At 33.9% G+C, this 16251-nt stretch overlaps 1 protein-coding gene across 1 annotated transcript in view; it reads left to right on the top strand.

The window, feature by feature from the left end:
- Positions 1–16251, top strand: part of SEMA3E (semaphorin 3E) — a gene marked incomplete at both ends in the record, with an annotated part of 245364 nt that overhangs the window by 213916 nt on the left and 15197 nt on the right. The window contains 5 exons of the mRNA XM_080701710.1: positions 580–671; positions 2947–2988; positions 4147–4313; positions 9762–9829; positions 11693–11832. Coding sequence (XP_080557836.1) covers positions 580–671; positions 2947–2988; positions 4147–4313; positions 9762–9829; positions 11693–11832 — 509 coding nt within the window. The remainder of the gene's footprint in view (positions 1–579; positions 672–2946; positions 2989–4146; positions 4314–9761; positions 9830–11692; positions 11833–16251) is intronic.

Genomic DNA, 16251 nt, shown 5'->3' with positions numbered 1-16251 from the left:
AAACTTGATATTTTTTAAATTAAATGTATACTTAGGGCTGGGGATCTAGCTCAGTGGAAGAAAGCTTGCCTAACACACATGAGGCCCTAGGTTCAGTCCTCAGCACAAAATGAACAAATAAAAAAGTAACTATATTACTTCTGCAGAGTTTGGAATGCTCCCCAAGATTAACAGTATAGTTTCTTACTATGAAAGTAGCTTAAGTAAAAAAAAAAAAAAAAAAAAAAAATTCTTGCATCATGCATCTCAGAAGAGCTAGAATAATAATATGTCTTACATTTTTCATAATTCCAAAAGCTTTTTCGGTTCCTAACCATATAATTGGATTTTTGGATCAAACTATTTGAGAAATATATATATTACTTGTTTTAATTTTTGACTAGGCATGTAAAATTAGTCTCTGCTAGTGGAAAAATGTGGATACATAAGTAGTCATGTGGTTTTAAACTGGCAAAGAATAAAATGTTTTATGCATATAGATTTCAAATCTCATTTGAATTTATAGTTCCTACATGGATTTTAATATTTTGAAGACCAGATTGTGACATAGTGTCTAGTGTCTCTTTTGCTTTTTTACAGATACTGGGATTGTGCTGAAAGTAATCACAATTTACAATCAAGAAACAGAGTCAATGGAAGAAGTAATTCTAGAAGAACTTCAGATATTCAAGGTATTTATAATAAAAAAAACCTAGCCCAAATTTATGTACTACAGACAATTACCACTATATGAAGCAAAGAGGAAAGATACGTGAGTTTCTTTTCCTAGCAGAGCAAATTGAAGAGTGATTTAAAATTCTAATGCCTCTATTTGATTGCCACAGACTTTTTAAAAGAAGAGACCTATATTCATGTAGTGTGAAAATTATTTCAATGAACAAACTGCTACTGCAAAGAAATATTACTTTGATCACAGCTGAGTTCCAGAGTGACAATTGCAAAGTCTCATCTTGTACAAATGTTCTATCTGTACTAGCAAGAGTAACACATTTTAGTGTGAACATTGTAGCAGGACAAGCATAGGGCTTTTAATTACAGTGCATTAATTACACAAATAATTTACCCAATTGAGAAAAAGTAGAAAATAGTAATGAAAATATTAGAGTAAATAAAATCATATAGAACATATACGTGTATATTTTTACTATGTAAATATACTTTGCATGGTGACCATACAAAGTGTATTTGAGTATACTGAGTATAATGAGTCAGTATTGAGTACTGACCATTAATATCTGATCCTAGTATTTTCAAGGAGTGAAATAGATTAATTTGTTTTATGTGTATTCTTGTTCAAAGATATCTTATACATTGTTGATTAGTTAACATTGCAGTTAACAGTGTTGTAATTCATGCCTGAATGGAGGTTACTAATGAAAACATTTTTTACATTAAGATGCATCACAAAGCTGGGCATGGTGGCACATGCTTTTAATCCCAGGATTTGGGAGGCTGGGACAGGAGGATCGCACAGGTTCGAAGCCAGCCTCAGCTACTTAGTGAGGCTTTAAGCAACTTCGTGAGCTTCGGTTTCCAAATAAATTATATATATTAAAAAAAAAAGATGCATCACGGCCTTTTTTGAGTCTAAAGACACTAAACAGAACTTCAGTAAAATGGCTCTGAGGCCATTTTAAACAGTACAGCACTAACAAAGAGAAGGGCAATTGGGAAAAAGTGGCACTACCTATTCTTTGAGACACTTTGAAAGAGACACTTTGGGAACAAGAAGATCGAATGTCACCTTGTTTAATTTCACCCGGGAACATGCATGATCTGCCACGCAAATATTTTGCTGCTCTGTGAGTGTCTATGAATGAAAAATGCAACAAGCATTGCTACTGGGCTTAAAAGTCAATTTTAAGAAGTAGTCAAATGTGAAAATATAGAATCTTCATATGATGAGAACTGCTCATATATGTAGGAAATGGAGGTATATAAAAAGATTTTATTAATGAAAAGCAGTACATTAGGCCTGGGATGTCCTGGAGACCAGATTTTTCAGAGCCACACATTAAATTAACAACCATTGCATCTCAGCCAGAGAAGCTATGCTTCTATTTATTTTGCATTTCAGGCCTCTGTGTAAGATTTCATTTCACATAAGGAACCACAGGTCTCATATCAACAGCAGCCACCACCATATCTTTTTATAGAAACATTATTGCTTATATGAGTGATGCCCAAATATATAAGGTGGTCTGTAGTTTGTATCATTTAAAAAATCCACTGGCATAAGAGATCAAACATCTTAAAAATATTATTTCAAAGAGTAATTTCTCCCAGGGTAGATTCCATCTACCTATTTTTTCTCCACTTGCAGACTTGGGCTTTGTTGTGTTCCTCAAAGAATGTTCTAGTCTTAATCAATATTGCTAAAATAACACATAGACGTTCATAGCTGTACTACATATAGTCCTTCCTCCATTGCAATTCTAAGAAAATGGGGTTATTCATCTGGATCCATAGTGATTCACTGTGATCACTCCAATAGAAAAGTGTTTTGTCAAGGCTTGGGTTAATGTAATGGAAGATCATATGGCTTATTACCAGTAACAATTATTTTAAGAACTATTTTGCTTCTAATGGTTCAAGTGCTTTATGAGAAATAACATTCTTTGTTATTTTATTTAAGAATACTAGTGCTTCTAGAGCACAAGTAATATTCAAATTGAAATACAAAATTACATTCCAGAGATGAACAGTAATCTCATTAGATTTTCTACTGCTTTTCTCATCTGTATATTTGTTCCACTCCATTAGAAAAAAAAAGAAATTTAAAGCATCATTTTAATTTCATTTGATTTGGCAAAATGAAAGCTATTGGCTGCTGGTCATCGAACCATTTATATATCTAATTTTATTTCAGATGATTTGCAGCTGTGTTAAGGTATCTCTTCCTGTATTTCCTTTCTTAAAATTAAACTTTTTTTTTGTAAATTTTAGGATCCAGTTCCTATAATTTCTATGGAGATTTCTTCAAAAAGAGTAAGTTGTACATGTGTAAAAGTGTGTGTGTGTGTGTGTGTGTGTGTGTGAGAGAGAGAGAGAGAGAGAGAGAGAGAGAGAAAAACAGAGAGTTCTATATATTAAGTTCAATGGATATAAGAATATTAGTACATGTTCTTATATGTGAACAAGTTATATTTTTATTCTTGTTTTATTTTACTGGGGTAAAAACACGTAACACGAGATCTATCCTCTGAAGTGTACAGTACCTATTGTTGGCTGAAGGTACAGAGTTATAGAAAAGCTCTTTAGAGCCTACATATCTTCTTAATTGAAGCTTCCTGTCCATTGGTTGGTTCTGACAAAGTGCACAGTGATCTACATTGAATAGATGTCTTTTTATTTTTATAAAAAGAAAGATGAGTGATTTTACCTCTAGAATAAGACATTATTTTTTCTAGCTACTTCCTCACTGTTTTCCCAAAAATAATGGTAATAATAACTTCCTTAAAATTGGTGTTTGAGGTAAACTTCTTCAGAAACAATTATTGCAAAAATTGCCTCCCATTTATTTATGAGTAACTTTTTTATGATTTGCAAATAGGAGCATGTGATATTAATCCTCTTCTAGTTGTCTCTTTCATTTAGTCTATTTTATGAACTTGCCGGTATATCTATCTCTCTCTCTCTCTCTCTCTCTCTCTCTCTCTCTCTCTCTCTCTCTCTCTCTCTTTCTCTTTCTCTCTCTCTTACACACACACACACACACACACACACACACACACACACACACACACACCACATCTCTACCAAATGTTTATTTCAATATTTAAATAACTATCTACTTATCCATTTTCTAATTGGATTTTGCTATGGACCTTTAAAGGATTAAAGATCCTTTAAAGATCTTTAATCTTTAGATTAGATAACACAAGATTCTGCTGAGATAAGAATTAATAGGTTGTTTTTTGTATTCTTGCTTTTTGTATTCTTGCTACCTTCAGCCCAGCAATTTTCTTACTCCTGCATCTAAGTCTACAAAAGTATTTTGAAGTAGGCTTCATTATCGACTGAGAGAAAGTGCTGTGATTAAGTGAACACACTCAGGCGATTATGTATAGACATGGAAAGCTAGGAGTTACAGCTCAGTGAGAGTTTTGACCATTTCTGCTAGTGGCTTCTCTCTGCTTTTCGTAGCAACAGCTGTATATTGGATCTACTTCTGCGGTAGCTCAAGTCAGATTCCATCACTGTGACATGTACGGGAGTGCCTGCGCTGACTGCTGCCTGGCTCGAGACCCTTACTGTGCCTGGGACGGCATATCCTGTTCCCGGTACTATCCGACAGGCACACATGCGAAAAGGTGAGGCATGGTACTTGATGGGATGTTTGCATTGTCCAAGAAAACACTGACACTTTGGGTTTTTTTGTTCCTGTAAAAATAACTGCTATTTCTGTTTAAATAAATCACCTTCGTTATATTTTGATCATACTATAATCTTTCCAAGCTTGAAAATTACCAGAAAGATAACTTCCATGCATTATTGTGTATATTGACTGGAACTGAACATGATTTGGGACTTTATTTTTTCACCTGTGTTTGAATCATCAACTCTTCCCTTTCCTGAAATTTTTGCTGCAAGACATGAAAAGAGTTTACACAGACTTAAAATGTGGAATTATTGGGAAGCCACCGGTCCAAGGATTCAAAGACTTACAAAGAAAATAAATAAATAAATTTTGAAATACATCCTGCAGTTTCCCCATGTCTTCTCTGCCAGCTGGCCTTCATTTATTTCATTTTGAAAGTGAATATTTTAACTCCTAGGCAAATGCATGACCTGTATAATTAATGAAATGTGTGATTTAATTCAACACAAATGAAAGGTACTTAAAGACTTCCAAACACCAATGTCCACAGGTCACTCCACTATTTAGAGAAGCAAAACCTGGGATTCTTTAAACAGAAGAATTTCGGGTTCAGAAAGTATTTTGAAGAATAAGGATATTTTTCAGCTGAGGCCATATGAAGTTGTACATGGTCTGGGGTAAAAACTAAGGGAAATATATATTTTAAAACAGTAAATAGATTTTTTTTCTTAAGATAAAGTGACCAACCAAAGACCCAAAAAAAGCAAAACATAAAACTACATAAAATTTTTCTTTTGAAAAGTCGCTTATATTTATTTTAGTTATTCTTATTATTTAACTTTGAAATCTTCAGAAGTAATTTAACTCTATTATAATTACTTTATAGTTTCACATAATAGTAGAATCACATTTAATGCTTCATTAATTTTGTTTGTTAATTTGATTCAAGCTAATTTACCATTCTAGTGAGTGTATAAAAAAAGGATACGATAAGCCAATATTGAAATAGCTTTGAGAGGATATTTCTGAGCTAAAAAATTCATTAATTTTGTTAAAGGATTGAGCAAATTAATAATTTTTATACAAATGCTTACTGATATTTGAAAACAAATATTAAAGAATATGGTCATATTGTTATTTGAAAATGTAACTAAGCCAATTACTATACCACATGCCAAAGATATGAAGAACCATTCACAGAGATGTCTCTACAGGAAATAAAAACCAAAGGTGAGGATGAAATTGCAAATAATCAGGGTAGCAGCTCACTACTGAGCATTTAAAGTACTGGACTAAGTGCAGTGTATATTATAATTTATTTAATTCTCAAAACAACTCAATCTTGGAGCTTAATTTTGGAGGTAGATATATATAAGGAAATTCCAGCGAAAGGCATTGTCTGTGCATAAATTATAAAATGTCAGGGAGAATCCTACAGTTCTATAACTCAGGCATAGAATAACAGGATTCCTTGGGTTAAAAGGTAATTTGTAAAAAAAAAAATGTAATACTAGTGATTTTTAAAATTTTTTGTTTAAATTTATTTATAGCCAATGCATAAAAATGTAAAAATTTTGTTTATGAATTATCAAATGATGTGCCAGTATATGTATATATTGTATAATGATTAAATCAAAATGAAAAGAACTATCTCCTCAAATATTTTTAATTTCTCTATGGTAAAAATATTCAAAGTTTGTTCTTATAGCTTTTGAAATATATAGTTCTTTATTGATATCTATAGTCACCCTAGGAAAGGTAATTTTTATTTTTATTTTTTTTGTGGTGGTGGTACTGGGGTTCCTGGAAACCCTTCTACTTCTGGGCTACACTCCCAGACCTATTTTATACTTTTATTGGAAACAGAGTCTCTTAAACCAGCGCGGCTGGCTTCGAACCTGCGCGATACTCCTGTCTCCGCCTCCCAAGCGCAGGGATTACAAGCGTGCGCCGCCACGCCCGGCTAGGAAAGGTAATTTTACAAAATTAATAAAGCGAATTACTATATGTTATTAGAAAAAGCAAAATGTTTAGAAGCCTTGCCCCCAAATGCTCATGAATAACAAAGTTTAAATGAGATAAGGAGAAGTGATGATGAATTTACACTGAGCAGTTTCCATAACTAGATATTTCTTGGTGTATGGTATATCTTTCATGACTGAACAAACATGCAATTAGTAATATTTTAAAAGGGACAGGCGAACTAGAAAAAGTTAAATGAAAGGACCAAGTGGTAGGCAGAAATTAAGGAAATGTAGGAGTCAGAAGCCATTCTCACACATGAATTAGTTCAGTTCAGTGACATGCAATGGAGATCTTTCGGTGGTGGTAAATTCTTTTGAACCATCAGCCACCCTGGAGAACTTTTTGGATAATTTCCAGCATGAGATGGGAAAATAATTTGCTTTTATTGCAGATCAGTTTGGCTTCAGACCTGAATCGAAGCTGAAATTGAAAACTGGTCACTGAAATAAATACTCTTCTGCTCACAGAGTGAAAATGAGTTGACAGGGGAAAAGCATCAATTCACAATCCAAACCATTTGTTTAAAATGGGCTTCCAAGCTGGGCGTGGTGGCACACACTTGTAATCCCAGTGCTTGGGAGGCTGAGACAGGAGAATCGCACAGGTTCGAAGCCAGCCTCAGCTACTTAGTGAGGCTCTCAGCAACTTAGTGAGACCCTGTTTCCAAATAAAGTATAAAATAGATCTGGGAGTATAGCCCGGAGGTAGAAAGCCCCTGGATTCCAACCCCAGTACCACAAAAATAAAATAAAATAAAATGATAAAATAAAATAAAATAAGATAAAATTGGTCTTCCAAAATACAATACAATTTATAAAGCTAGGGGTTTTTTTCTCCTCCTTGCATCTATATTTTGTCTGTTGCTAGTATTCTCATTAAAATTTGTAATAGGCTAGAAATATAAAAAATATGAAACTTACTTTGCCTGGTCCTAATATTTTTTAAATAAAGGACAATTATATTGGGTAATATAAAATGAACTAAAATAGAACTGAACTGAAAGATGTAGTGTCTTTTTATAATGCATGTTTCCAATTATTTCAAAATAATTTTTGCTTTCTTCTCCAATTGCTTATCTAGAATTTTCTGGTTATTTTCTTTATTTTCATATCACTTGCATAAAATTCCTATAAAACATCATCTCTGGGGATGGTGCTACAGCTGAATAGTAACATGCAAGAGGCCCTGGGTTTAATCCTCAACACCACAAAAAAGCCCACCATCTCTGCAAAGTAGACACTATTTCCCGTTTTATTTTTTACAACTGTTTCATTATTCAGTATTGTTCAGCAGTCTTTAATTCCCTATACCAAAGTTATATTCAAGGAAGCAAAGAATTAACAACAGCAGTTTAATTTTTGTCTAGATCTGCTATCAGTTGTATAATAACTGTACATGCTGGTATAAAAGAATGTGAAATTATAAAAGACTTACTTTTTCTAGTACTTCTTTCATGAGTTCTGTGTTTAATGTAGCTCAATAGAACAATTGACATGGCAGTTTTAACCATAAAATCACAAATCTTAAGGATTTCTAATCAAGAATTTTTCATTAAATAAAACATAAACTGTATTTTTGTATATAGTTAATTATCCTAAAATTTGATTTCATCTCTGTCCTATCTTTTGACATGTATTAAGTTGCTAAAAAAGAAAATCAGAACTGACCTGGGCACAGTGGCACACACCTGTATTCCAGGTACTTGGGAGGCTGAGACAGGAGGATCACAAATTCAAGGCCAGCCTTAGCAACTTAGTGAGACCCTGTTTCAAAATTAAAAAGAAAATAGAGTGCCCCTAGGTTCACTGAGACTGAAATGGGTTTTAGGTGTCATTTAACCAACTCCATTTTACTACTGAGGACACAAAAAGCCAGGAAAAGGAAGAGTTATGCATAAGTTATGCATTAATTTTTCATTGTGGTACTGGGATTTGAATCTGGTTCACTTTTTCACATTTTATCACTGCATACAGTTAAAGCAGCTTCACTATCACTCTCCAGTTTAAAACTGCTGCTGTGCCTTCTGGTTTCCCCTCAATCTTGAAGACATTTAGAGAAGCAAGTGGTATTTTCCACATTTATGTCATACGATTTTAATCTCTAATGTAGCACATCATTGATCATATATATATATATATATATATATATATATATATATATATATATCTCCTGTAAGTATTTGCATATGTGTGTGTGTGTGTATATATATATATATATATATATCTCCTGTAAATCTTTTCCATGGATATAAACTATTGCCTTTTTATTATAAATCTAAACAATCCATTGTATATAATATGTATTCAAAAATATTCTAATTCTAATAGGTAGGTTAAAGTAAAAAATTAACTAATTTTTTGAGTCCCACTAGATGCAGGACACCTAAGAAAACATGTAAAACTCTCCAGCATATTGAATAGAGACATGCATATTCTACAATTATATCTGAACAAAAGAATAAGTTGAGTTTATTCATTTATTTCATTTTAGTAGAAACAGTATTTGCACAAATTGATAATTATGACACTAAAACAAAATATTTTGATCAAATGCTATCACATGTACATTATAAGTATACATATAAGTTTTATGACATTTTATGCTAAAGTAAATATTCTGTACCTATCCCTTACCACCCAAGACATTTCTTTCAAACCAGAAGCTTCTGGTTGAATTAAATTTTTAGCAAAATGTAATGATAATATTATTTAAATAGTATTTGAGAATCCTCAATTCAATCTTATATAAACATTTAAAAACCAGCATTGTAGCCAGGCATGTAATCCCAGCACTTGGGAGGCTGAGACAGGAGGATCGCACAGATTCAAAGCCAGCTTCAGCTACTTAGTGAGGCTCTCAGCAACTTAATGAGACCCTGTTAACAAATAAAGTATAAAATAGGTCTGGGAGTATATCCTGGAAGTAGAAAAGACCTGGGTTCCAGCCCCAGTACCACATACACACAAAGTAAATAAATAAATAAATAAATAAATATCAGCATTGTATAGATGTTAACTATTAAAAAGATTCAGGAGAAAAATGGGAACCTTGAAACCTGAATTTTATACTCTTTTTTTAAGAATGGCTGGTGAATTTTTCAATATCAGAATACAATTTGTATCTTTAATGTGGTTGGGTATATATTAAAATCTGGGAAATGGAAATCTGAACATTTTATTTTACTTTTTTTTTTTTTTTTGGTGGCACTGGGGTTCCTAGAAACCCGTCTCCCTCTGGGCTACACTCCCAGACCTATTTTTTTAATTTTTGGAAACAGGGTCTCTTAAGGCAGCACGGCTGACTTCGAACCTGCGCGATCCTCCTGTCTCTGCCTCCTAAGCGGGGAGATTATAAGCGTGCGCCACCACGCCTGGCGAAATCTGAACATTTTCTAAATGCATTTTCTTTGTCTCAGGCGGTTTCGAAGACAAGATGTGCGGCATGGAAATGCAGCCCAGCAATGCTTTGGACAGCAGTTTGTTGGTAATCCAAAGAAAATTCGTTGTTCTAAGTTACTTAGACTGTTACATTGAAGACAACTGTGTACTTCTTAAAATGATCTTTTTCTTTGTGATTTACTTATTCCAGACCAATGTTCCTGAAAGTGTTCATTCTTTTCTTCTACATAGTTAAGTTTTTGTGGATTTGACATACAATTTTTCATGCATAAATAAAAGCTCCATTAGAGTACAAGACAGTGCAATCGATTTTAATGTTTCAGGGTATAAAATGCTCATTGATATGGTTTCAAATTCTACATTACTACTAATCTATCAGAACCTATTTGTCCAGTTTGGGTATAGTCATATAAATTAATTTCCATAATTATTAAAATATGCCATTTTTTCTAACCACAAAAACTGTGGATCTGACATAACTTTTACATAATTTGCAAAATGAGTTTCATATGCCACCATGAAAATTTGATTCTAGACCTCAAAGCAGAGAAAATTCTAGAACAAGAATGTAGCATACTTAGGTGGCTAATGCTACAGAAATTTGTAGGATTTACCTCTTCATCTCATAACTGATTTTATCAAGTATGATATAACTTGTATCAATTAACCTACTGAGACTTAGAATAAAGTGAATTTTTTTTCTCTTTTATCGGAATAAATGTAGAATTGATATTGGTGGTCCACAGAAGGTGGTAGGTTGCCTGATAGGTAAATAAGAGGAAATTTTCTCTTGAGGCAAATGCAAGGAATTTTTTTTTGTGTGTGTGGTACTGGGGTTCCTGGAAGCCCTTCTACCTCCGGGCTACACTCCCAGACCTATTTTTACATTCTTATTTGGAAACAGGGTCTCCTAAGCCAGCGCCCGCGGCTGGCTTCGAACCTGCGCGATCCTCCTGTCTCTGCCTCCCAAGCGCGGGGATTACAAGCGTGCGCCACCACGCCCGGCTGAATGCAAGGAATTTTAAAACAGGAAACAATAACAGTGCTCATCTAATTGCTGACTGTGAGAGGGATGATGAACAGGCTTTGTTCCATGTTGGAGGTTGACCAGGAACTAACAGGGGGAAGAAGCACCAGTCAGTGGTGTTATATTCCCATTAAGAGACTGTAGCCTAGTGTGGATTTATTAGATGATTCAGTGCAGGGTTTAAACCTCTGGAAATAGGCAAGAGGAAGCATAGTTTTAATCTTTGGAATATTTAGAAACCAATTTTGAAGGTGAGAAGGACTCAGGCATAGTAAAAATTGTTGGAATCTAATAATGAACCCATCTTAGTTAAAATAAAAGAAAACAGAGTGTTTACTTACTTTTATTCTCCACCACAGGTAAATATATTTGCCTGCATGCAAATTTGAATTTAATTCTAATAAGAGCTCTTCTGGTCCCAAACATAGAATAGAATCTATAGGCTCATAAAGTCCTTAGTTCAGTGTTGCACTCCCTTCTTATGAAGAAGCACGATACCTAGTTGTAACCTCTTAGAAAGGTATTACATTTGTGCACATGTAGTGCCAGATCACTTAAATTTCTGATTTCAATTGGAATTATGAATTTGATCTTACGCCTTCTTTTGAATGCTTGGTGCTCATGTTCTTTTTCCTCCCTTATCAATGAATGTTGCCATTGGTTTCCTATGATTTGAATAGTGATGTACCTTCTTCCTACCCATATCACCCCATCTTGTGGAACCGTATTCCATGTGTCCTCCTTCGGCCTGGATTTTAGTGCATCGCTTTCTAAATATTTTCTTAAAATAATTCCAGTAAGCTACTAGTTATTCATGTTTCTGCAGGTACCTAATCAAAGATTATTTTTTAAATATTTTTACCACATCTTAAGATGTGGTAGAATCTACATCTTAAGCTGGTATTAACATTCCTGTTATAGGAGATGCTCTGGATAAAACTGAAGAGCGGCTGGCTTATGGAATAGAGAACAACAGCACTTTGCTGGAATGTACCCCACGATCTCTGCAGGCAAAAGTCATCTGGTTTGTACAGAAAGGACAAGAAACAAGAAAAGAAGAGGTAATCCATAGCTGCTATAGTGTGTGATTACTTAAGAGATGATTTTGAGTGCTTAAAAATCAAACTGTTACGCATGTATACATGTCCTATTTTAAAAGTTAATTTTCTTTATGATGTGCAATTTACATACACAAAATTTAAAAATGATGCATATATGTTTTATAGGCATAAATTTATATACAAATACAAATAAATTGTTTTATATACATCAGTACTTTATATCCTGGACATCGGAATTTTATTTAGGAAGGACTATAGCTTCATGATCTTGGTGGCATATTGTCAAAATTGACAGTCTTAAATTTTATCGACCAAGGCAATGTTCCAGAAAAATGGCAAACTCTTTCACCACTAACATATGTGAATAATAGAATTAAGACAGCAGGGGCACCATTAAAAGGTGGTATAACAGATCTTTAAGATCACATATAAGACACTGAGAGGTTTCCGTCCACTGGCAACAAAGTCAAGACATCAGCTCTTTCATCCTTTTAAGCAGTTTTAGGGATGAGATTATATTTCCAAAATCATCTAAATGGTGGGAAAAGAAAGATTTGTGCCGATTTTAGAGATGGATGGGCTGGCAGCAGCATTTAAAGCATATGTTTGGAAGAGTCTGGAGGCAGTTACTAGATGAGCGAATGTGAGTCTAGGGAGCTGGCAGTGTATGAGGGAGATCCCAGCGTAAGGCAGTTCAGGATGGCAGATCACGGATGGTGACTTGGGCTTTGTGTTCCGTTTTCACAGCAGTGGAATTATAAAGTAGCAAGTAGAACAACATTTGTGTATAAAAAAGGAGATAAATTTTGATGAACATTGGAGAAATGTTCCATGGTAAAAAAAAAAAAAAAAGTTGAATAAGGAAAATGAATTTTAGAGACTTGCCTTAGAGCATAGCGGAGAGCTAATAGGTACATATCTGATACACAGTGAATCAATAGAAATCTCTACTTCATTTTAGCATGGGATATTAAATATTTGTCATTGGAAACAAAAATTAGATTCCAAAAAGCCCACTTTTTATAGCCTCTGGTGAACCTAAAAACCCATATTTGGGAGGGGGGCTACGGTCATACAGTATATTCTGGACAATGATTAAATTCATGGATCCCGGGTTTCTGGGATAATAATTAGAGAGGAAGGCACCTCAGCTTCACAAAGGCTATTAGAAATAATGTGGACGCCAGGAGTGGTGGTGCATGCTTGTAATCCAAGTACTTGGGAAGCTGAAACAGGAGGATCGTAGATTTGTAGCCAGCCTCAGCTACTCAGTGAGGCCCTCTACTGCTTAGTGAGACCTTATTTCAAAATAAAGAATAAAAAACAGGGCTGGGAGGTATAGCTCAGAGGTAGAATGCCCCTGGGTTTCACCCCAATTACACACACACAGAAATAATGTGGAAATTCAACCAGGGAAAGAAAGTTCTCCTAAATTTTCATGACATCATAAGAATAAACACATCTCCAAAATTGTTAAAGCATTTTGTATTGAATTAAATTACTCTTTAGTGTTATAGTATTTTCCACTTCACAAATCTGAGCTGAAATGGCTTTTTAAATTCATCATAACTCACTTGGCAGGAGAGGGCCTGGGAATATTTCACAGTTCCTCAAGTTCAATGGCTCCAGAAGACAGAGAAGTAATTCTTTCATCAGTGGTTTCCTTCACTCAGTATGTTCTGTTTCTCATTTGGAACTCACCATAACCTTCCTCATTTGGAAATCTTTACCAAATCATTTTGACATGCTGCATCCATCTCTGTTCAATTATAAGCTTCCTTCTCATATTGTTGACACAATCTCTTCTCTTTTTCCATAATTCTTAGTCCCTATTTTCAACGGCATTCAAATTTCTCTAATGGATATATTTACTGATATTTGTAACTTTGAATGGACTCCCTGCAAAAAATATCATGTCATTGTCAGGTAATTAACAGTTTCTACAGATATAGTAAATTATTCACAATATAAATAAACCAAACACTAAATTTCTGACTTGATCAAAGGTAAATGTATATTATATACTCAAAGAAGAATGATTTGTAGGTAAGTTCTGAGTTATTGAAATACTATTTTGTACTTATAATTTTATGTCTCACTAACTATGGGACATATAGATAGATAGATAGATAGATAGATAGATAGACAGACATTATCAAATATGGATCATTGTAAAGGATGTTTAAATTTATTTAGTCTACTTCCTTCCTATGTGAATGCTCTTTAAGAATACCTCTGTAAGTGGCCATGAAGGCTTATTAGTGATGCCACAAATATAAAGTCATTAAATTCTCAGGCCATAAAGTATGTGCATCTTCTGAGTTGAAATCTCTGATGCTATGACCTCTGCCTGTTTCAGTTACCTCTGTACTGCTAAACTTGCCCTTCTGGAATTAGCCAGAAACAACATATTATTTTATTTTAAAAAATTTATTGGTGCATTGCTTAATAGAGTACAAGATGGTAGAGGCATACATGTACACATCATTCATTTAGCCCTTCCCCAAATCCCTCCCCATTTTTCCCCTTCTCTCATTTTCATGTTTGACTGAGTGATTAAAAGAAACAACATATTTTTATGGATAATTTTTTGCTCAAATTTTAATTAATCTTTAAAAATTCTCCATAACTGAATTGCTAGAAATCTTTAGAAACTATATAATTGAACTTCTAGAAAGCATCTAAAAGCTTATTTATTTGGTTTCTAATTTTTAATTAATGAATATTTTTATTGGTTCATTGTAGTCATACATCTTAATGGAGTACAAGATGGTGGAGGCATAACTTTTTATGGCAGCAATTCTCTTGAATATATGCTTTATAATTTTCTCCTTCATTAAATATAGCATATGGAACACAATCTCTAAATATTTTATTAATCCATAAATATTTATTGAGAGTCTGGTACTTCATTAGGGAACATTTTCCCTTGACTTGATAACCTGATTAGTTATGTTAGAATTAGTTGCTGTAAATATATTAAATATAAATTAAATTAATGTAAATAGATTAAGTGCTATAAATAGCACCATTTATTGTGTTATCCTGAGGGCAAAGAGACTTAATAGAAAAAATTTGATAGATGAAGCTATTCTTTAGTATGTACCTATTATACACAGGAACTTTTATAAATGCCTGCCCTTGTTATTCCTAGATCTCACAATTGCATGCTAGGCCTAATTATCCCCATGTGAAAACTAAAATACAGAGAGTTACATCTCATATATAAAGCCAGTGAAATACCTGAGGTTTAAACTTAACTATTCCTGATTCCAAAGCTATGCTTTTTTGCATTCATTCTTTGTCTAAATAGTAGGACAGTGCTGTGTGTATTTTATAGACTATACTATTCTACCCAGGTGTGGTGGCACATGCTTGTATTCCCCGCTCTTGGGAGTCTGAGACAGGAGGATCACACACAGGTTTAAGCTTAGTGAGGCTCTCAGCAACTTAGCTAGACCCTGTTTCCAAATAAAATATAAAATAGCTCTGGGAGTGTATCCCGGAAGTAGAAGACCCCTGGTTTCCATACTCAGTACCACCAAAAAAAAAAAAAAAAGAATATACTATTCTATTCTCAAATTTTTTGACTTGTAAATGAATTAATTTGGTTTATAAAAGAATGTTTAATAACTTTGCTGGTTATTCATAGTAAAATAAATTCAGATACAGATTCTACTAAAGCACAAAGTCTCTAAAATCAGAATTTAAAATATACTTTCAGATCTTATGGGGCATGGAAGAAATGTAAATTTATTTATAACAGAATTTCTGGAATTTGACTTCTGGAATTTGCAAACTGTTCCTGAAGCCAGCTTGATCCTTACATATATTTTTCTTCACCAGAATTTAGTGGAGCATATTACTGAAGCTTTGATAACAAAGGCACTTTTCATGTTCAGATCTCTAAGAACCTGCTCTTAATTTGGACAGCCACACTCTAAGCTGTGATGTCATGAATTAATGTTATACAATATATGTATCAATGGATTTCTATTTTAGAAATGCCCTTCAAGCTCTGTGGCCCTTGACAGAAGAATGTTTCTACATCACAATGCATGTGCTGTAGCATTTCGGCCTCGGTAGAGCTAGACCTCAGAGTACTCTACCTCACTTTCTTGGACTTTTTTTGTGTGTGTATGGTACTGGGGATTAAACCCTGGGGTATTCTATTTCTGAGCTACACTTCATTTCTATTTTTCATTATTTAATTTGAAACAGCATCTCACTAAGTTTTAGAGGACCTGATTAAGAAGCTTAGGCTGGCCATGAATCTGCAATCTTCCTTTCTCAGACTCCAAGTACTGGGACTACAAGTGTGCACCACCATGCCCAGCTTTATTAGACTTTTAACTGAAATAATGTTTAATTCAAGATGGGTGTTGGGTGCAGTGTCTTATTCTGTAACACCCGTATATG

The sequence above is a fragment of the Muscardinus avellanarius genome, assembly GCF_963383645.1.
Source record: "Muscardinus avellanarius genome assembly, chromosome: 9".
Lineage (NCBI taxonomy): Eukaryota > Metazoa > Chordata > Mammalia > Rodentia > Gliridae > Muscardinus > Muscardinus avellanarius.
Note: the sequence above shows the minus strand (reverse complement) of the source record. Positions and strands in the feature narration are given on the sequence as shown.